The sequence below is a fragment of the Onthophagus taurus genome, chromosome 7, assembly GCF_036711975.1.
Source record: "Onthophagus taurus isolate NC chromosome 7, IU_Otau_3.0, whole genome shotgun sequence".
NCBI lineage: Eukaryota > Metazoa > Arthropoda > Insecta > Coleoptera > Scarabaeidae > Onthophagus > Onthophagus taurus.
The window spans coordinates 29,434,990-29,458,349 of NC_091972.1; the positions used below are offsets into that span (position 1 = coordinate 29,434,990).

A 23,360-nucleotide genomic window follows, 5' to 3' on the forward strand; every position below is an offset into this window, starting at 1 on the left:
AATCTTGGAGCAGAAAGTGACGAACAAGGCGAGCGGTTCCATCAAGACTTAATGACATTGGAAAGACGTTATCAAGGTTACTGGGACGCAGGGATGATAGGAGATTATCTCTGGAGTGTTATCAGAGAAATCGACCCAAAGACATACGACAAATTGTCTATACTAACAATAAGTAAAGTAGTATGTATTAAACATAAAATTTAATTCCATAAAAGTTCTGTAATATAATTTGTAATATAAACCTAGACAATATAAATAAAAAGACAAAGAAAAGTTTGGTATCGTTTGTAACATCAGCCAAAAACCCGAGTGCGCATAGTGAAACTCTGCCAAAACCAAATACTCCTGACCAATTAATACAATCCAGTAAAAGAGTAAAAAAAAGTTATAAGAGTAAAAGTGACAGTGGAGGAATGTCATCTAGCAACGACAGCCAATAAATTTTAATTATTTGATATGCTTAATGTTCAACATTTAGAACAGGTAAAATAATATTGATTTCAGTGAATTTAATGTTTATACTTAGTGCCTGGAACAGTTAAAGTACCTCTTTATTAAAAAAAATTGTTCGTAATAATGTTTCAACAATACAGTGAAAATGGCAAAAAATGAAATTTTGCACGATTGTCGTAAATTAACGATATCCAATGCTTCGAAATTTAGAGAATTAAATGGTCTACAGGATAGAATAGCTAACTATTTTGTTCACATATAATTCTTTTTCGTTACGGTGCGATTAATTGATAAAAAAATGGGAAAAATGCCAAAAAATTTGATTTTGTTGAGTTGTTTTAGGCTGTAGCAAAATAACGGAGAGTCCGATTTATGCCATCAATACCTCAAAATGTTGCAAAACTATGCAAATTAAAAAATATACTGAACATGAACCGTTATATGTTTTTTAATTTACGATTTTTCACATTTTTGGGTATATCTCAAAAACTGGACGTGATGGAGAAAAACTGAAGACAGTTTCAGAATCAGCACAATATTCTGCGTTATAAGAAAATATCATAGTCTTCGAGATTTTTCTTGTAAACTAGTGTTATTTAGAGATGGACGTGTTGTACGTATTGATGGTTTATCCATATAAAAATGTAATAGAGTTTATTGTAGGACACTATTAAAGTATGAATATACTCTCACAATCAGATAATAAAGGTCGAAATTGTTTCATCTTGATGTCTACCGTTTGAAATATGAAAGGTCTCCAATTTGAGGGTTGCAAATTTAGGCAACTCAATAACCAATTATTAAACTGTTATAAAAAACAGTTTTTATAAATTATAATTTTTATTTCACTTATAACAGTTTAAAACATTTGTAAGCTATTAATAGATTCATTTTCTTAATCAAGTGTAATGAATTCGGATTTTATAACCTGGTAAAGCTTCAGTAATTAAGAAAAGTTACAGTTTTTACGTAAGAAATAGTTATTTTTAATATATCTGAAGGTACCACTTTGATTTTTACTAAATTGTTTTGTTTAGAAGACAGAAAATTCGATTTTCTTTTAAACTACCGAATATTTATTCACTAATTTGTTATGTAAAACTTAAAATGATTAATAAGTTTGCTTTGGATTACTTCTCGTAAATATTCTGTTACTAATACATGATTTACGTAGCAATTTTCTGGTGAACGTGAAAATTCTAGAAAAGATAATAAACGCCTGCGGCCATCGGTGATTTATTTTTGCTCCGTGATAACTTAGGAATTCAATTTTTGCCCACCAAAGCCAATGCCGCTATTAATCAAATTTCTTTTCACCGTTCGGATAACACCGGGGATTATCTTCCGGGGCTTGGTCCTTTACCAAATGTCTTCTAGACACAATCTTAAATCGATGACCAAATTTTCCGATCCACTTCTCTTACTTAGAACTTCAACTACATCATTTTAACGATGGAAATTTCCCAAAAAAATGACTATTTTATGAATGACTCACTACAGACATCTTTAGTGTAATAGCAGTAAAACTCTTATCTCAATTCTTTTCAGTGTTCAACAGCAAAGCGTCAACAATTTATAAAGGCAGTTATCTCAAATGGCCCCGGTAATCGCACATTATGTCGTAGGAGAGACCAATTGGTATAATTTTTTGGTGTTGGTATTCGCAGTGTTACTTCGGATCCGCTGCTGACAACTGCTCGTCAGTCAGTTACCGTTGCGTTATCACTCTTGACGCTTCTTGTTGTTGGTGCGGTATCAGTTGGTTTTCGGTGTTAGTGCTGACGACTCGAGAAGAGTAAAATGGAAAAAGTCTTGGAACCCATCCGGATAGAACCGGAGGAATCTTCAACCGGAACCTTTGGAGAAGGAGACGTGAGTGAAAAAAAAATAATATTAATAAATTTGTATAGGGATTTTCATTTACTTTTCACGGTTTCTTTATTAAATTCACCTTTGACCTTAAATTGAATCGTTAAAAATAAATGAAAACACCTCCCCAATTTTTCTGTTTGGACAATTTTGATATCGACGATTGGAATTAATGTTACTGGTGACCTTGTACTCGTTAGTATTTAAACAGGATTTAATAATTTATATCTGCCGGAACGTTATCATCAACGTGTCGTTATCTCGATTGTCGAGATGTTTACAAAATTCAACAATCCTTTTAACATTTTATGTCATATTTACAAAGAGATTTAAATCTTTTTAGAACTAGTATTAGAATGGATTTAATACATAATTTGATTATATGATAATAAATAATAAATAAGATAACTTTTACAACAAAAAAATTATTCGATCTGTTTAAATCTAGTTTGAACTAACACAATTAATACTAAAATTAACTTATTTAAGAATTAACTATAAAATAACTTGATTACGAGTTAATAAGCAATAAATTGATGGCCATTTCTCGTTATTATTGTGAATTGTGATGTTAAATTAATAAGTAGATAAGTTGTCAAAATGACCGAATGGCATTTCAGATATTCCTTCGGTATAACAATTAACAAGTTTAAGTTGAAATACTCGGAGCTGGTAACGTCGGTGCATTAACGGAATTAATAATGTACGGAATAATTTCCATTTACGTTCAAGTTCCAGTTGAGAATCGAATTTATAACTTCGAAAACTGGAAAGTTTGTGTTTATTTGCGTTGCTCGCAGCGTACAAATACGTTTCGTGATGTATAGAACAGGACTTCAAGTAAATTCCTTATGTGATAGGAATATATCTTATGTAAGGACGTTCTCATTCCATTTTGTCAACTCAAAGTGTCCAAAAGGATTTATGTTTTGTTTCTACTATACCAAAGAAAGTTTTTGATTAATATTTAATAAGTTTGTTTCACTCAATAATTTGCAATTTAAATCGTCGTATTTGATATGATTTTAATAAACAAACAAAATTCAAATTTTACTTAATGAAATATTGAAACATGTTGAAGAACTGTTCAGTTTTTGGATTATACATAAATTTGATTATTTTAAATTGCGTTACGCTTAAAACTGACTGAGAAATCTTTTAACGGTAGACAAAGTGTCTACAGTAAAGTAGATACTAATAATAATACTAATTTCTGAATTATCATTCCATCTAATCAAAGATATTTTTATCAAAAACGGAATCGTAACTGCATTCCTTTTTGAGAAACGATTTTTATGCTTTTTAATGGACATTTAGCTATTGGATTATCCCTTATGGTCTCCGTATAATAAAAGCAATGTTCATTCAAAAATTTGAACAACTTGGATGAAGAGAAGAAGTTGTCAAAATATATTATTAAAGAAATTTTTGCGTTTAAGAGAAAAAGCCAATATAATCGAAGAAGGTAAAAGAGGAATGTCAGTTACGACGTTATCTAAAAAATAAGGAGTTTCAAAATAAACTATTTGTGGTATAAAAAAGAATGAAAAACTTATTGTCGATACGGTAACTCACATGCTAAAAACATCAAAAAATTGTACAAAAAACGAGAAATTGTACAATTGGTTTCTTAAAGAAAGAGAAAAGAATTTACGAATTTTGGGAAATTGGTATACTGGAACTAAAGGCATTGCCATTATCAAAACAATTTAATATTGATACTTTCACGGCCAGTGATAGTTGGCTGTAAAGATTTAGACACCGTCGTGGCTTAAGGTTATTACAAATCGCAGGGGAGAAATTTTCGGCCAACCCAGAGGTAGTAGACCCTTTTAAAGAGGTTCTGAAACGTATGAGTCAAGAGATAACCTAAAGCGGTATCAGATTCATAATGCTGATGAGACAGGACTTGTCTCATTAGCAGAAAAAAATACACCTGGATTACAAATTTCGAAGCAACGATTGACATTTATGGGTTGTGTAAATGCTTCAGGCTTACATAAGCTGACAACCCTAGTGATAGGGAAATCAAAAAATCTAAAGTGTTTTAGAAATTTTAACAACCCATTGCTGTACGAAAGCACTAAGAAGACGTGGATGACCGGGGAACTCTTTAAGGAATGTTTTTTTCAACATTTTGTACCTGAAATAAGAGTTAAAATTAAATGCCATTTGTTTCATAAGGCTGATTATATTTCAAAATTATATTATGCAATTCATGGGTGAGATGTTTTTTGCGTGCTCAGGAGTTACTTCAGAAAGCAATTCTCCTTATGGATAACGCGCCGTCCCATCCACCAGCAACTACACTTTTAGGGCACATTTTAGGGTGACTACAACGCTGCAGATGTGGAACATTTGGATAAGAATGAGGCAGCAGATGTGTAAATGTCTTGTTCAGATAAAGATGAAAGTGACTGCACTGAAAAAAAAATTTGCCATTCCGATCCAAAATTCCATAAATATAAGTGAAATCATCACCTTGAAAGCAATTCAAGGAAAAGCAGTTATGGCCAAAATTGCACAAAAAATATTTAGAAAAAAATTACAGATTTTTTGAAGTCTTAGGAATGTTCATGAATAATTGATTTAGGTTTAAGTAATAAACTTAATTTATTTGATTACACCCTTGTTTCTCTGACCACCCTCGTTAGTATGTTTGTGTTCACACTACTGCGAATGTACTGTATTTCAGAAAAAGCAATAAAAACTGCTGAAATAATTGGTAAAAGTCCAGGTCTAGGTCGCAGGCCAAGATTTGGTGAGTTTAGCCTAATAGTACGTACTAATATAAAACACATGTGGCCAATGGTGAAATGGTTAAATTCAACCAAATTACAATTCATACTTAAAATACAGTTTATACTTACAACTTAAACTGAAAACTAATTCTTTGTGTTTTCTGCTTTCTACAGACTGCTTCGCTTTGTGATGTGCCAAGTTTCCTTCAGTCGCCCTTTCTTTTTTTCTATGGTGGTTTACACTCTCCTATTCTTTTCACATGTGCTGTGGTGTCTAGTTTTTGGAGATCCCCACCGTATTTCTCGTTATTTTATATACATATTTATTCTTCGATTGGTTCTATGTTAAGATTTATTCTGACTTGATCATTTCTTATTCTCTCCATTTTTGTCACTTCCCGTACTCTTTGTAAGTGTTTTATTTCTGCTGCTAGCTTATGAATTGTTATTTTGATTGTGTTGACACTTCTTATTTATGAGGCATTTACTTATCGCATTCTTATTCTATTAAGTCTCCCATTTTGATTGATATTAATCCCTAAATATTGGGAACTGCCAACTTGTTGTTTTGGTTCTCCCTCTAATCCAACTTTACTCTTATTTTTATTTAAGCTCATTCTGTTTTCGAAATGTAGCTTTTTCCTTCCAACAATAATCGCAATATCATCTGGGAAGATGCATTCGGACGCATTAAGCGTTTTAAAATATCTGTATCCTAGATATATTGCTTTTACTAGTTTCTGTGTTTCTTTGATCAATTCATCGTTGGAGTTAGGCTACCCCTTTGTCTTACTCCATCTGTAGTGACAAATTCATCAGATACCATATTCATACTAATTATACGATTTCTTCTTCTCTTGTGTAAACATGGGTTGCTCTGAATACTTCTTGTATATTTAATGTCTTCCATATTTCCTTTATCAAAGGTCTATTTCATATCAAAAAATGCTCAAAAATGTCTTTCAGTACAAATACGTGGTCTGTAGTGCATTTATTTGACCAGGATCCACTTTTTTCCATATTTTTTTGAACATTTTTAAACGTAATAGAGAAACAGGGGAAAAGAAGGAGTCCCCTGTTTTTAACAATTTTGTTTAATATTTTCTTGTATTTTCTTGGTGTGTTCACCATCCTCAGCTGTTTTATCGCATCTATTAGTGCATACCACATATATTATTTATTATCTCTTATTACCTATTTCTTATCCATCGTTTATTTTTATTTGCTCTCCTTTCCGAATTTTCTGATTTGCTTTCCTGCTCTATTGTCACTTTTTCATTAACTAACTCTTAAGTATTGTATCCCGCATTCCATTATTTCTGTTTCTTATGTCAGTACATTACCTGCCTCATTTGCTACTAGCAAACTCTCAAATTTATTCCCAAGTGAAAAAAAATGGTTTTAAACAGTGGTACGCCAAAGTAATTGAAAATGTAACAAAATGTACTTTATTACTGTTTGATGGAATAATTTTATGGAACAACGTTTATTCTTCCGGATTTCTTTTTCATCATTCATTCTTTGTTGATTTGTTTCGAAACATTATTTCAATATCAAGGTCTCATTATTTATTTTGCAGGAAACAGACCGACACCAACTAGGTACTCCAAGTAACCAAGGTTCCGTTGTATTTTATGTTCTTCAAATTATTTTCAGTGATCCGGTGTTTGACAATTTTTGCAATAAACTCTATAATTCGGCAAAATTGCACGTTCTATAATCCGTCATGTTTATTATTTCTTCATTTCTTCATATGACGTATGCGCAGTGGGTATTGAGAATAGTAATAAAAATAAGTAATATAACTATTCTTTTATTGTCATTTACTTTCTAATAGTGATGGAACGGATAGTGATTTTGCGAAAAGCCGGATACCGAATATTCGACATCCCCTTCGGCCGAATATCCGGTTATCCGGCTATCCTGCATATCTATTCGGCCATATTGCCACATTATTGCGATATTTGAATAAAAATGAAATTAATAAGAAAGCTGATAAGATAGGTCAACTTATTTGGATCCAAGATACAAAATCAACTTTTTTGATGCTGATTTAACTCACGAAGCAACTCTAAAAAGAGAATACTTTAATTAATTGGCGATATTTCCACAAGGATCCTTCAAGAAATGAATTTTATAACGAATTTTGAAAATTATCGATGAAAATTGTAACATCAAAAATTTTATCAAAACTTCAAATATTGTTTTCTCAAAAACCAAAAGTTATTTTTCAAAACGTGTTGGTTCATTGGAAAGAGGACACTCTTATTAACACTTTGGGAAATTTTCATACTCTTATTCCAAGAAATGGATTTTATACGAATTTTTAAAACTTAATCGGTGAACATTGCAAAATTCGAAAAAATTGTCGATCATTTCAAAAATTTATTTATCAAGAACTAAAAGTGATTTTTCAAAACAGCTTTTTGCATTAAAAAGAGGATACTTTAATTAATAATTGGTGATATTTGCACAAGGATCCTTCAAGAAATTAATTTTATAACGAATTTTGAAAATTATCGATAAAAATTGCAACATCGAAAATTTTATCAAAATTCAAATATTGTTATTTCAAAAACCAAAAGTTATTTTTCAAAACGTGTTAGTTCATTCGAAAGAGGACACTTTTATTAACATTTTGAGAAAGCTTCATACTCATACTCCAAGAACTGGATTTTATAGGAATTTTTAAAACTTAATCGGCGAAAATTGCAAAATTCGAAAAAATTGTCGATTATTTCAAAAATTTATTTCTCAAGAACTAAATGTGATTTTTCAAAACGGCTTTTTGCATTAAAAAGAGGATACTTTAATTAATAATTGGTGATATTCAAAAATTTATTTCTACAAGGACCCGAATTTTAAAAATTATCGATGAAAATGATAAATAAAGTTGTATTCAATGAAAAGAGTCCTATTAGGGTTGAACTTGATTATTATCTACAGTGTCCAACACCTAAAAGAGATACTAATTCCTATGAATTGTGGAGTACTAAGTAATAGGTTTTTAATATCCGGCTCTGGCCGGATTTAAAAAAACCGGATAGTTGCCGGATATCCGTTCCACCACTACTTTCTAATAATACACGATAAATACAGTACTAAACATGTTTTGCTGTTTCTCTTTGTTATTATATAAAATTAATGCAAAAGCTTACAATAACTCGTGAATGTAGGGAGAAGGAATTACAGGAACTGAAAGCTTAGTTGAATTTGCACGAAAGTCGAACGGCTGCAATGCAAAGCTTATTAAAAAGCCAGTCAGAAGAATTCAAGGCAAATCCAGATAACAAGTGTATATTCGACCTATAACAGGCGATGCTTAACACAAAATTGACCTCAGGGCCAACTTTTTATTGCAGGAAGATTTGGTTTTATAATCTGGGTGTTCATGACTGCACTAACGAGTAGGATTTATTTTATTTGTGCATAGAAGAAATTTCCAAAAGAGAATCAGATAAGATAGGGTTTATTTTAATAAAATTTTTGAATATCAGGGAGAAAATAAAGTTTTAGGATGTTTGACACTGCTATTCAAATACATTCTGTATATTTTAAAAATCCGAATAATAATTTATACTAACCTATATCACTATATGCATCTATTGATAGATTTCATTCATAGCACATTCTTTATCCGCATCATACGTGTCACCAAACCATGTTTTGTTAAGTTTGTTTTAGTTTAATCTGCAGTTTAATTTACATTAAGGTAATCCTGTACAAAACAAATGGCATTAAAAAACTTTGAATACAGTTTCCACTAAAACTTAACAAAACTGAAGTTAAATAAAGTTTGAGATGGGACAATGGTGAAGAAAATTGGGCGCTGGTCGACCTCCGCACGCCGGTTCCCTTTAAATTGGATTAAATAGATGGACGTAATGTGGATGTTCCGGTGTCCATGAACACCCGAACCGTGCTCACAAACACACAACACACTCACACATCCATGTTTTAGATCGCGTACGTATTCATATTCACGTGTAAACGTGAATGCTACCGACGCTATCGTGTATGTCCAGTTTCATTTAAGCGGTGGTTAATTAAGCAGGAAATTAGATTTTGGAGGTCACCAACTTAACGAAAAGCCACAACTCTTTTCATATATAGACGTTTTATTGTTATCTAAAGTGAAATGAATTTAATTAGATCTTAATCAGTTAGTATAGAATGGAATGTTTTAATTAAGAAAGTAGCCGAATGTTTGTAAAGAATTTATTGAAGTTGAAACTAGTTCGGTATTAGAAAAGTTTTAGTTAATGTTCGAATATTAAGGGTTACATATAGAGAATAAAGTAGATTTTATAAAATCTATAATTCAATGTGTTGTTGACTGTTCGCCAGGTAAATTTCAGGCGAGTTGTAAACGAGTTTAGGATTAAATAAGCTTTTGGGAGTCCTTCGCCAGAGCTTAATAGAATACAAAACTCGGCGGTGAAGTTCGAACTTAGCCAAGTTTCCCCGACTACTTATGCGATAAGTCCGAGACACCGTTCGTATCGTATTGATCCCCAAACTCTAAGATTAATGTGACGCCCTGAACTATATTTCAATGTATTTCTCAATATTAACTTTAAAACTGTATTATAGATCTATTGTTATTATATTAATTATTTATATATAATCATTCGAACAGAGAAACAAATATTACATCATTATGCTTTATTTATTTTTTTTTAATTCGAAAATCATTCTTATTTTCCAAACATTTTAAAATTTTATACATAAAATCTAAATTGAACCTTTATTAAATTATAACGTTTTTGTTATAAAATTATTAAAAATTAATTTTCGATGTTAATAATTGATTGGCGCACTACAAATAATTTTCTTCTATCCAAATCAATTCTTAAATTAACATCTAAATGTTTCAGTAAATCTTTATAGTTTTAATAACTTAAATAAAACATGATAACTTATTAAAATGATAATTAAAAAAACAAAGGCTTGTTTGTGCATAAAATCTTATCAAATTTCATACTTCTAATTAAATATACAGGGTGAGTTATTAGTATCACTTACTAAACTGTTTGAAAAACAAAAAATATTTTATACAAAAGTTGATTGACTCATCACTTTCTATTACGTAAAAATCACTTATACAGAGTGTTCCATTTAAGCGTAACGGAGAGTACGTCAATTTATTTAAATGGAACACCCTATTGATTTTATCATATAATGGATACAACTAAATTTGTTTATACAACCGTATATGTTACTATTTCACAGCGTTCATAGTTCCTGAGATATTCTATTGTTCTTCCAAAATGTGCCTATTAGAGAATCTTTTTAAAAACGATGTAAAAACGACATTTTTTCCGATTTTGCTTTGAAACTTCGTCAGACAATAGCCAAAGCCAGTAGGTAGATGATAGTATTCAAGGATATTAGATACACTATACAGGATGTTTATAAAGCTTAGCTACTTTTGTTGTTTTTCAAATGGCCTTTTCTTACGTTTTTTAAATGGAACAACCTGTATATTGTGTACTAGTTGAAATGCTCATCAAGTTCCCTTTAATTAATGATAAGTATGTCATATATCTAACTTTAATAGTTTTCCTAATATTTAGAATTTAAAGAAAAATGTGTAATAAAATGTCATCAAAATTGTACTTAAAAATGTGACAGAATGTAATATATTCTGTCCTTTTTTTGTGTTTTCTTTTTTGTTTGTCTGTCATTACTAAATCAATAATATTATATTAAAATACAATTTAAAAAATAAACTTTAATAATTAAATAATCAAAACGTGATAAAAATATAAAAAACGTGAAATGCAGCAACAAACTATAAACAATTACTAAACATTGCTCAACAAGTAGGTATTAATTTAATTAATATTTAGAAGTTGTTCAAAATGCCGCCCATTTTCTCTTCTACAAGCATTAATGCGCTGTATAAAAGATCTTGAGGTATCTCTTAACATGTGCATCTTATTTTCTCTAAAGTTGTAAATTATATGGCAGAACAATTGCATATTTTATTACTTACATCTTTTTAAAATCTCATAATGTACCAAGGCACATTAAAATCTGGCATATAGCAGCAAAATTATTTTACATTAAAATATTAATCAAATAATAAAAGGAAGAACAAAAAAAAACTGATAAAAATAGACAGAATATAATATTAAGTACAATAACGCATATTTTATTACACATTATTCTTTAAATTCTAAATATCAGGAAAACAATTAAAGTTGATATATGACATACTTATCATTAATTAAAGGTAACTTGATGGGCAATTCAACCAGCACACAATATACAGGGTGAAAAAGCCATTTGAAAAACATTAAAAGTAAAAAAAGGGATGAAATTCTCCTTATTTCTCAAAAATTAAATAATAAAAATAGGAAAAAGTAAAAACTTTTTGTGAGAAATATTAAAAAAACTTAATTTATTTCAAAAAGTAAACATGCTTCGAAACAAATGTTTCATCTTCAGTACTTGAAATAATTACAAATTGATGGAAAAATTTTAAATATGTTGGAAATAGGAATGAGTTTTGGTTTTCTTTCTTAAAATACAACAAAACATAATATATGTTTCGAAACATGTTTACTTTTTTAAATAAATTAAGTTTTTTTAATATTCCTCACAAAAAGTTTTTACTTTTTCCTATTTTTATTATCAAAAGTAACTAAGCTTTGTGAACACGCTGTATAGCGTATCTAATATCTTTGGATACTATCATTTACCTACTAGCTTTGATTATTATCTGACATAGTTTCAAGGCAAAATTGGAAAATATGTCGTTTTTACATCGGTTTTAAAAAGATGCTGCAATGGATACATTTTGGAAAAACAATTGAATATCTTAAGAACTATGAACGTTCTGAGTTAGTAACATATACGGCTGCAGAAACAAATTTAATGCTATTCATAATATGATATAATTAACAGGATGTTCTATTTAAAAAAATCTACATACTCTCCGTTACGCCTAAATGGAACATTCTGTATAAGTGAAAATAATTTTACGTAATAGAATGTGTCAAACAACTTTTATAGAAAAAAATTTTTTCTTTCTCAAACAGAATACTAATTAATATCTGTATACAACATCCTGTATATGTATAACAAATACTTCTATACTATTATAATAAAATAATAATATAATTTTTAGAGATATTTTGCAAAAACAACATTTTAACTATTGAAATGCTAAAAATTTTATTGCGGAATGCAATTAAATAGAAATATGAATTTGAAATTAACGGACACAAATAAATTTTCATTCTTGAAACATGGAAAATATGTATCCGTTTTCAAGTATACTATTAACATTTATAATATTTTAAATAAATAAATAATAACATGGGGAAACTTATTGAAGTATAGTCTATATGTAACGTTAATTGTAAAAATTCATTTCGATGCCACATACATGTCGTCGTTGCCAAGCCAAAATGAAAGAAGATTTTTAAATCTTCATCTAACAGTTAAAGCAACATAAATTATAAATATTAAAATTATAAATTATTGATTATAACCGCAAACATGAAACAAAAATACCTACAGTGATACAATCAAGTCTACATACACCCCAGAAAATGATAATATCTCAGTTTATATTATTTTAATATATTACATAAAAAATACATAAGTTATTATTTATAATGAAAAAACACAAAACATAATCAGCTATAACACATCACTACTTAAAGCGGCCAATTTCAAAAACGATCAAGGATTATCCGCCAACTACTGCGATTAATATAACCAAATCAGTGTACAGGGTGGGCAAATTTGGGTGTTATTATAGGCTATCTCAGAAACTATAAGAGATACGAAAAAAGTAGGTGCCATGTCCCGGTCTCTTTTTTCGAGACTAGTCCAATCCCGCAAACAGCAAACCTCTATCTTCTTTTGTTTTTAAGTTATAGCCAAAAAGTCAAATTTTCGTGATTTCAAAAAATGCTCATATTTCGTTTATTTGAAATTAGAGAAATGGGGTTAATACGTTCTTAAGACACTTTTTTAAGTAGAATATACTGCCGTTGAAAAATTTTAAAAATATTTGATGATTTTTGAGATACAACACAAAGTTGTATTTTTTTAAATACAAACTATACTTGATTATGATGTTAATGAAAAGAGCATATTTTTAGCTTTCCAATGATGTATCGCATGTATGGTATATTTCGAAAGAAAATTCGAAGAAAATTTTCGATTAATTAATTAATTTAAAGTTTCATTATTTCCCATTCATTTGATATAAAAAATAGTAGTAGCCGTGCGGAACCATGGCAACCAATTGTTTTGATTTAAAATGTCCAAGTGTCAAAATTCGATTTGAAACAGTTTATTGTGCGTTAATGAGACTATTTTGAGTAGTATTGTGGAGTTTCTTGTGTTAATTGTTGTTATTCATTGTTATTCGTTAAAAATGTTTAATTTTTGGTATCTTATTTTCTGTTTGTGATGTTTTTTGTTTGATGCAACAAGCTATTGCTACTTTTTTATCTCAAGTACAATAGTAATAATAATTAATTTACATAAATAATTCAATTCAAATTGAATTTTGACACTTGGAAATGTCAAATCAAAACAATTGGTTGCCATGGTTACGCACTGCTACTGCTATTTTCTAATGTAACCGATATTAATATTTATTGTACATTATTCAGAAAACAATCCTCTTTCAAATTCCGATATAAAAAATGGGGTGTTCCATTTAAAAAAAACTTCGATGACGATATAACTTTAAAAAAATTTAAATCTTTAGACCCGTTTGAGCAATTTTTTCATAAATTGTTTGTAATTTTATCGAATTTATCCGTTACTTTTGAAACGCACTGTATAATGTCCCTAAACAGCTACACTCACCACCGCAGTCACCCGACCTCAACCCCCTAGAGCACGTATTAAAATAAAAACTACGTGAAAGCTGCACTATTGCGGGAATGGCAGAGTATTTCACCAAAAATTACAGCTAATTTAGTTGATTCCATGCTTCAACAAATAGCAGCCAAGGGAGGACCTACCAAATATTAATTTTAGTATGTAAATTTCGACTTGTTTCATTGTTAATGATGGGAGTAACCTACATTTCAATTTTATGTAAAAAAATGCGAATCTCCCCCGATTTTAACAGTCTATATATGTTACGGGCAACTTGGGAAGTCTGGTCACTATGCAAAATGACCGGTCTGTATACATAACGCCCGTATCAAGTGGGCAATGTAAGTAAAACTGCATGACTAATTATTTTTCCCGGTCAGTATGAATAATGACTACTCTATCTTGGGCAAAATAATAAAACAGATGAACTGTAGTGTTTATGTTATAATTCTTATTGAAAGGTAAAAAAAAACAATTCAGCATAGCAGTTCAAAATATTACTTATGAACAACAGTTTAAAAATTAGTTAGTAATCTAACTGAAATATTTGAAATCCTAGAATTGCGCAAGGATTTTATTAAGATAAGAATTATTTATTCTTACAAGGCGAGCTTTTGTGACTATTTGAATTGCAAAGAATGTTTGATTTCTTGCATTTACAACGTTTTCAACTGCAGTCACCAGTATAATTACAGTGTTGGAAGCCTTGTCCATCAAAATGAGAGTCTTTTCGAGCACATTTTCGAAGAGTGATATCAACTTCGTCAATAAAAATAAACTTTTCTTTACATACAGTAAATTCATTTCTGGAGTACAGTTGGTTTAAAATACCGTGTTTCGTTCCTAGTTTGTAAAGGCTTTCTTTTTCCACAGAAATAATGATAGCAATTATATTACGACTATCCGTCTTGGCCCGATCTACATCTGATACCCTTATTCGAACGCTTTGGCCTATTCCTGCAACAGGAAATTTTACATTTGAATACCAACATTCTCGAATTTTGCTTGATACTTCGTTCAGTAAACATACAGCCTTTTCATTATCAGTATTTTCCTCCTCATTGATCATATCGGCCGAAACAGGCTGTTGATCGTCTGGTCGAGGGGTTTCATTTATTGTGTCCACGGTATGTTGTTGATTTTTTGGCTGAGGTTCGTCATTTATTGTATCGGCAGAAAGTTGTTCCGGTTCAGGACGAGGTTGAGGTTCAATCGTAACAGAAATAGAATGAGTAACAACGGCTAAGTTTTCATCTGTGCTATTATTACCATCCGCTCTCTCCAAAAATATTTTGTGACCTTCACCGGAATCACCATCATTTAACATTGTCTCAAGGTCTTCTTCACTTACTATTTCCGGCAATTCGTCAAATGATGGCAAGACTGATTTTAAACCTACTTTGGGTTTGGAGCCAAACATAGCATCGTAAAGACTGCGATCGATGCCGGAGTGATAAGCTCTGTTTTTCATGAACTGTACGAATCTTAGCCCTTCCGACCACTTTGTGGTTTTATTTGTCTCTAACCATGTAAAAACCATCTTTTCTATATCCTGATTTGCTCTTTCTACTGAGCCTTGAGATTTGCTATGACGGGGTTTGCCATGTACAATTTTGGGTTCTTCCCACATTTGGCATAGTTCGACAATAACTTTATTTACGAATTCTCTGCCATGTCGCTGTGCAAAATGCATGGCGCTCCAAATATTGTAAAGATATCCAGCAAATGATACGCGACTTCTTCGGCTCGCTTTGTTTTTAGTGATCTGAGAATCACAAACTTGGTGAGATAGTCTTAATACACCATGATGAACTTAAAATCACCGCCTCCTTGTATTTGCATGTCGATCAATTTGACTTGGCATCGTGAATTAAATTCACTATTTTTTATAGGCTTAACCACTAGCCCTTTCTTTGGTACACTTTATTTTTTTTGACATGGTTTAAAAAGAGACAAATACAGAATACAAAGTCACAAATTCTTTAGTAATGTTTTTGTACTTCAGTTTGAGTTCTTTCATCATCCTATTTCTACCTATATGCCCGATAGAAATGTGAGTTTTGTGAATAATATCAAACGTTTCTTCCATATAACAGTAATATTTAATTGGTTCCACTGGGACGATTAATTTTTGTATTGTTCCAATTTTTACTATATCATACCTCGACAATCGTTGATATTCCTCAGGAGTTTTGCTTGCGAGCTTGTCTTTAGCTACCTGCACTTTGGTTACAATTGAATAATACTCATCGCGAGTAAACACCTGAGTGTTTTTCCCGGTCGTTAATTTTTATTTATGAATTTCTTCGTTAAAACGTCTTTTCATATCCATGGATTCCGCCATTTTGCGAAATGCAAAATGCACTCATTGTCAATAAAAAAATTGAGTTAAAAATACGAATGGAAAATCAGAAATAAAACAACAAAAAGCATAAAAGACACCAAACACACAACTTGACTTGGTCACTATTCATAATGATCGGTCCATATTAATACTGCCCGGTTAATCAAGTTGCCCGTAACATGTACATATACAGGGTGTTGCTGTAAGTCGTGGCATAATTTGAATCACAAATACTAAAGTTAAAATGATGACAATTCGTGTAAAAATTTTTAGTCTAAACCCATAAATGCTTAAGATATAAACCTTCAAAGTTAAAAATTTTTTAAACACATAAATGTTTTTGTATTCATTTTAAAAGATCTATCGACTGTTAAAGTATTGCTACAAAAACCTGAAACACCCTGTATATTAATCTTGCCAACTGCTTACCAACTATACAACAATTTGTCATGTATTATAAAATAATTTCAGTCGATATTGCTCAATAAAATCAATGCTTCAAAATCGTTGTGATTATCTTTGAAAGCGGTCTTTTTGTGGATTATGTTAGACAATGGTTAAGAGACATGTAATCATTATGTTCTGATTCTGATTTGTGATTTAAGAGGTTCTTGAGCAAATTTGTTCTGCTCACAAGATTGGCTACTTTTTGTGATGTACTTATATTATCCATATTCAATTACATTTTACAACTCATAGATGGATGTTACAATTTTTGCCTTATTATCTTTGGATTCAAAAAACACAATATTTTATGTTTAATGGGTCACTTGAATTCACTGATTTTTACAAATTTTTCTTAATAACATTTTCTTGACATTTTCATTAAATCTTAACAAAAATTTTAGATCTAGCTAACAATAATTCAAATATTTGTGATTTGAAATTACTTTTTGACTATTTTTTTTGATAATATTTTTGATATTTGTTTTAAGTAAGTAGGGTTCTATGAAAGAAGTATGTTTAGAGCACGAGAAAACAATGAGTACTTACTTTAAATCTTTTACAGTGAAAAGTAATACGGTTGTTTGTCGAAGAAATCCCAAACCACTTCGGGCATGATTAGTATTACTTGCTAAATTAAAAGTATCATAGCAAAACGTTCATTTTCTAATCGAAAAGAAATATAGTCTATTTAATAACAAAACATTTTATTTGATCAAAATTAAGTTACTACAAAACACGTTCAATAAACATAACCTACTTGCAAAACTACTTAATTAGGCTAATAAATATCCATCGTGTATGTAAAATAAATTAATAAGTATCATTTTATAATATAATATCTATAGATATTAATGATAATAGGATGATTATTATGTTTTTCCAATTTTCAGTTCTCGAAAACGAAATGAAACACAGTCCCACAGGCAATTTGGTTACTGGTGAATCGCAAAGTATGAGCAAATATTTAAATTAATCTCGTTAGCTCTCGTAGTGAACGCATCCCCTTTTGAACTGATTTAATATTACTGAACGAATTTTCGTTCACAAACACACATAAAATGAAAAGAACAGATCTCCCTGTCATTAAAATACATCCAACAAAAATGAGTCTAAAGAACCTATTTTTTTTATTAGAACCTTTTCTTAAAACAAACCAATTTCTTTGAAGCAAACAAAATGTCTTTACTGCAAAATTGTCTTATATTAAGAAAGCTTTTATATTGCCTTCCTTTTTGCTAAAATTATTCATTTTATTTAGGATTACTTGAGACGTAAATTGATGTCATTGTGGTGTCATCCTGAAATGCGGGAGGAAGTGTGCTGTTGTCCTGTACTTATAGAGGAAGAGAAGAAGAACACGGAACGAGCGGTTCTGTTGCCAGCTTGCGTTTGACCTCTTTCTGGGGCGCAAGGGGCGATCAATAGTAGCCTCCGCGCCGCCCTTGCGCCCCCGTGTTTTTGCCCCGCCCCGCTCCAGTACGGTTTCCCGGCCGAAATTCCTGATCCTGCTCGAATCTTTCATCGTCGTCTCTTCTCTTTTATAAGGAATAAGTCGATTTTACAACAGGTATATTCGGCTTCGATTATTTTATCCTTTTGCGGGGATAGTACGCGATTATTATCGAGGATAATTGGTAAATTGAAAACCAGACGGTGGCGACGGTGTGTCCTTTCTGAATTTCTGCAAGCGACCGTTTAAACTGGATGTAGGTCAATCGATTAAAATAAATTGGTGTAATCTGCAAGGTCTTTCGTTTAGAGTTTATGAAACAATTTGTGGGTTTTGGGTTTAAATTGTTTCTTTTTTAATTTTGTTGGGGTTTTAAAGATTAAAGTTTTAATTTGAAACCAATACATAATATATTCTTTGGCAAAAATGCATATTTTATCAGATGCTAATGAATGGCCTTGGTAATTTGTATATCTTTTAATCTGAAAAACGAGCTTGTATTATGTTAATAATTTAGTTTTAATTGAAAATCAGATGAATATTATTATAAAATTGAATTTTTCTGGGATTACTTTACACAAAAGTGTAAACATTGGTCTATATAATGATATATAATATGTAGTATATTTAACTAATATTTATATAATATTTAATCTGAACATTTTTGAGATAAAAAATAAAATATAAGTGTTACGTTTCAACATAAATCTAAACATTGAAAAGATAATATTAAATCTAAATCAAAGTTTGAAAAATCGCCTAGAATGAAAGATATTTATGAAATTGAAGGAACTATTTATATATCAGTTGAAAGCTGAAATATTGATATTTAAATCGCGCTCGCTTAACGTACGTTCGCAGATACGAACAAGATATTTTGAGACCTTTTATTGGCTTAACGTACCATCCCTATCTGCATTAATGTACATTTCCAGAACTGGAAAAGATCACATTTTAGTAAATTTTTGATTCCAATAACAGGAATAAGTAAGTTCAACTAAAACCAAAAATATAAAAACCTTGACAAAGGTAAACAACAAATTTATAAAATGATAGTGTATACAAATATATACAAATATATTACGCAGACTAGCAACATTAGAACTTCGTTCCATGTTTGGGTCAACGTTTTATATAAAATCTGCAAGGTTCTCCATTTTATATAATGTTTCATTTAACGCTCCCAACTTCAATGTTCTATTGTCTTGAACGCTTTCTTTAACACAAGAATCACTATCATCGACATCAAGTGTTTATTGTAATTGAAGTAAATCTTGAATGGAAAGTTGTGCTTCATATGATTGTATTAGCTCATTAATATTTTGTTCATTTATTTTTAGATCTAATCGTTCCCCATTTCTACAATCTCACCCACGATTTTATTTTGAAGATCTCCCACATTTGCTTGTTCATCACTTCTAAATTGGGGACACAACTTATTCCACGTATTTTTATGTGGAATAAGTAAATGTTACAAGTAAAGGTTTCAAAGAACAAGAAAAGATATTGTAGCTTTTTCAATAAAATTTTACTGTTAGATCTTTATTTACATCTATGACCTTTACTATGCTTTCTATACTTTTATTTAAATAGAGTTTCTTAAATGTGGCAGTCCCAGTTTGGTCAATTGGTTGGATTAGTGGTGTGTTTGGTGGCAAAAATTATTTTTATATTAGAGCACAGCTCTTCCAGCGTTATGGATGCCCAGAGGCTTTATCCAGAAGTAATATTACATTATTATTATTGTTGCCGGCTTCAACTTTAAAGTAAGTTGGGCCCCTCGCATCACCGCGACCTATAAGATCTAGTGTAACTTAAGCCCTCCAAAAGATTAGGGCAAATGTAGGTCCTTGATGACCTGTTTTAAGTGGCTTTTATGTAGTCGATAACCTGGTTGGAGTCAAATTGAGGGTGTTTTCGCTGCATCTGTGGCCTACTTGTCCACCTTTTCATAGCCCTCAATGTCTCTGTGACCTGGAACCCACCAAAGAGTAACATCATTGCCCCTAGCGAGTTCTCTCAGGTTGCTGGTACACTCCCTGATCAGTGCAGAATCATACGTGTAGGCCTGAATTACTTAAGACGGCCCGAATGTCTGTGAAAATGTTTATGGAAGCACCTTTCTGTCCATTTTCTAGGTTCAAAACATTGCTGAAGTTAATAGCAAGAACTTCTGCTTAAAAAATGGTTATGTCCAAGCTAAGGGGCAATATAATACGGCTACTTGGTCCATTAATGTCCGTACCTACTCCGAATCTAGCTGTCTTTGAAGCATTGGTGTACCAGGCAAGAGCTCCTCTTTTAAGTTGAGGCTCACTCTTCGTCAAATCATTCTAAATATAAGCTTACACTGCTGGTCGAAATTATATACTCTCGGTATAAGATCCATTTTAATTTCAATCAAACGGTTTAGACATGGGTTCTTGAGGACTTCGAGATGTCCTCTGAGATTACCCTGCATCACATTGAGTAAAGAGCATGTTTTCAGTGATAAGGCACTTAAAACTGCTTCTTTTTGTATGTATAAATGAAGTGATTTACCAGTGAGGCAAAGGCGACCATGGGTCTGATTATTGCTACGTAGGCCCAATCAACCATTCCTAGTTTAAGACCCCAGTTCCTTCCAAACAGCCTTCGGCAGATCTGGTTAGCCATAATGCCTTTAAATAATATTACTTTAAAAGCCAATTTATTTTTTGTACAAAATAATTTTCTTTATAATCTATCTATCTTGGGTATTCACTATAGTAAATTAACAACGGTTATAATTTAAAATCACCTGCCGCATTACCACCTAATAATAGTGTTCATCGACCTTTGAAAGCATTATATCCAGACATACGTTTCTCATCTTTGGTGATATGTAGGTGTTTGAAGGCATTTTTTCAAAACAATCCTGTTTCGTCGACATTAAATATTTGGTGGGGGCTGTAATTTTCTTCATCATTGACAGTTGTTAAAGATGTATTGGCTATTTCTCCTGTTAGTTTAACATTTTTTAAATTGGCTCGGGTATTAAATCTCCTAAAGAATCCCCAACTAGCGAACTCTGTCCCATTTTTTTGCAATTCTCTTGCCGTTTTTGAATTAAGAAAAGATTCAAGGCAATATTTTTTTGGATCTGAAAAACCAACTAAATTTTTAAAAGGCGTTCCATTTTGTCCAAGACATTAGACGACTTCCTGAACTTTATTGAAGAATTGTGCCATCTATGACGTGAGCTGAAAATTTAGTTGGATTCTCAGATCCAAAGAAATATTGCCTTGAGTCTTTTCATAATTCAGAAAAGTTATATTTGCTTTACCTATCCTTATTGTATTAATAGTTTATCGACTTAGCCCTACCTTTTTTTGCTATTACAGCCAATTTTCCACTCTTCTTCTCCTTTTTAATGATCTTGAGTTTTTCTGCAATTATAATCGTTTTGCCTTGAAAGTCTAGTGAGAGTAGTAGATATATATGCCAATTAAGTCTAACATAAGTTTCTTTGCGAAGCCCTTAACCAAGTTTAAGAGTGCCTCGTTGTTGACTTACATTTTTCCACACTTATTACTTTTACAACATACCTATATCTCAACGATAGAGATCTATTATTTTCGTAGTATATCCAATTTAGAAGGATAATATACAATAAGATTCCTTATAAATTAAATCTTATGGTACTTTTGTTGTGAATTACTTTAGTTTTAAATCTAGTAAAGGTAATGGGTTGTGGCTCTTTATGAATAAAGCTAAAAAAAGACAGGCGAAGACAATATATCGTAATAATAAAAACTTCCACCTATTTGTTTTTATTTTACAATGTATTTTCAGACTTCTCAAGAACGTGAGGGAGTTATGAGCAATGCAAAGAATAGGTAGCTTCGAAGAATGAATGGTGTGTTGGAATTAGGCATTAGGTCTTATACGGGGATACTGCTAACAAATTGTACCTTCTTTAATAGAATGATAGATTTAACATCTACCTCTCTTGATTTGAGATTCGATGATCATACTTCAGAAATTGGCAAAAAGATTACCAGATATGTTTTCATACTCATCCACTCAATAAATAGTTATGCCTGGGATGTTACGGTAAACCGAATATCAAATAATAATTTGAGATAATGTTGTAAATTTCTGTAGTAACCTAAGCTGTATAAAAAAATAAGTGATCTGTTATTGATTCTGTTCCAAAAATTTTATGCCCTTGGGAATTTTATCAGGTATCATAGAATTTCTAATTCACCATTCTTCAAAATGCTCTTGGTAAAAATCAAAAGAACCGACCATTTTTCATAAAATCTCATTATTTTGTTAAATTCCGACTATTTAACCCAATAAAATTGTCGAAGTTAACGTTTTCTTTGGGTCTTAGATTGTGCAATCAAATATGAGTTTGAAATGTGGTAACTGATAGTAAAATTTAATACAAAACTGTGAAGTAATAACATCACCTGTATGATAAAGTAGTTATCGATTAAAAATTCATGGAATCTAAGAACAATGATTCTTCTCATTCTCAATCTATTTGCATAAATGAAACTATAACTGAGTTACCGCTACAAATACAGATTTATATATTTAATATTTATACGCTCTCAACAAAATTAGGACAGGGACAGTATAAATCTCTGTTTTAAGTTGACACACGAAGGTGTCTCTAAATTCTTTATTCTTTAACAAAAAAACAATTTGTGCATTTCCCGATTTTTCCTAGACAACCATACAGCTACTCGCGTAACAATAGGGTGATAAGACTGGCAAAATGCCAAGGCCACGGTCCCAGTATCGTGGCGAAAATACATTTTTATCAAAAATGAATATTTCCTGAAATCAATACTAAAATTGTATTTTAGCTTATATAATATGAATAGAGTAGTATGCCTGGTAGTCTATAAATAATCACTTTTTCCGGTAGTTATTTCATAGATCATCTCGTGATTGCTGCAAGGTCGACTTAACAAACATGATTTTTCTTAAAACTTTAATTTTTTGGGTTATTAGGTTAATTAAAGTTATTAATTTTTCTTTAAAACTTCTATCAGAATTGCAAAGAGTAACCAGTCGGCATCAAGAACTTAATATTGTCACAAATTTGTTCAATTCATTTTTCTAGGCATTAATAATTTTGTTTTGGATAACTTGTACGCTCCATTTTCAGGGAATACGACATAAAAGTGGTGATAGTTATTTAAAATTAATATGTAGTAAAAATCTTTAA

General features: G+C 31.0%; 1 protein-coding gene across 1 annotated transcript in view; it reads left to right on the forward strand.

The window, feature by feature from the left end:
• Nucleotides 1–2,093: 2,093 nt before the first annotated feature.
• LOC111415914 (sodium/potassium-transporting ATPase subunit alpha) overlaps nucleotides 2,094–23,360 on the forward strand; it is a 134,147-nt gene continuing 112,880 nt past the window's right edge. The window contains exon 1 of the mRNA XM_023047807.2: nucleotides 2,094–2,325. Coding sequence (XP_022903575.1) covers nucleotides 2,254–2,325 — 72 coding nt within the window. The 5' untranslated portion in view covers nucleotides 2,094–2,253. The remainder of the gene's footprint in view (nucleotides 2,326–23,360) is intronic.